General features: G+C 38.2%; 1 protein-coding gene across 1 annotated transcript in view; it reads left to right on the forward strand.

The window, feature by feature from the left end:
* Window positions 1-982, forward strand: part of LOC119591437 (major facilitator superfamily domain-containing protein 6-like) — a 17,185-nt gene that overhangs the window by 14,842 nt on the left and 1,361 nt on the right. The window contains 2 exon segments of the mRNA XM_037940178.1: window positions 180-341; window positions 580-858. Of these exon segments, the coding sequence (XP_037796106.1) occupies window positions 180-341; window positions 580-858 (441 nt within the window).

The following is a 982-nucleotide window of genomic DNA, read 5'->3' on the forward strand; positions in this document are numbered from 1 at the left end:
CAAGCATATTTTCCTAAATTGATGGATTTACTATCTTTATCTACTTTGAGAAGCTAGACTCTAGAGGATATATAAATCCATAGTAATATCTGTCAGTATATTTGTTACTGGAAAGGTACACATAACTCCACATCTTGTATTAATTTACAGTCTCTCAAATATATGCCACAATTTTTCAGGTATTACTCATGCTGCTGTGTGGGCTGCTTGCTGCTCCTATATTGCACACAACACACCACCTCATCTCCGAGCTTCTTCACAAGGAGTACTCCAGGGCATCCATCATGGCTTTGGCAGAGGATGTGGAGCTATCATTGGAGGAATATTTGTCAGTTACTTTGGTTAGTGTACTATGAAACAAGTTTTCTCATAGATTTACTTTATATACTTGTTTTACAAAAAAAGACTGCATATGATTTTAAGTTTAAGGTTGCATATAAATTATAAGGACATTAAAGTTTATTGTCTTGTCAGTAAATGTTAAACTAATTTATCAGTATGAAAATATAATTCAGATACTTTGGTTTATGGACAGAAACATGCTTTTACTCATGACTTTAATAATTTCAATCATTACAGGCACTGCTGTTGTGTTCCGTTCATATGGTGTGGTGTCCTTGATTGTCTTGGGACTTTTCATCTTCATCAACTTCTACCGCAAGGACATAGGCTTCCAGCCCGATCTACCTCCAGAGGAAGACCCAAGGCAGATGGCAGAAGAAGGGACAGCCCTTGCTCCCCATGGTGTACCAGCCAATCCGATGCCAAGGGCATTAAGTTCACAAAAGTTGAATGAAGGAGCACCAGATGCTGGTTATGGGACTTACAATGCTACCAATGGAATGCTTGACATACCAGGTCAGAGACTTGCAGCTTAACTGGCAGTAATAGCTCTGATACTAAATGGAATAGCCTGTAAAAAGATTCAGCAAATTGATTCTGCTGACTAATGTGTGTGCATAAGTTTAACTGTGCCTTATCT

This window comes from Penaeus monodon, chromosome 28 (genome assembly GCF_015228065.2).
Source record: "Penaeus monodon isolate SGIC_2016 chromosome 28, NSTDA_Pmon_1, whole genome shotgun sequence".
NCBI lineage: Eukaryota > Metazoa > Arthropoda > Malacostraca > Decapoda > Penaeidae > Penaeus > Penaeus monodon.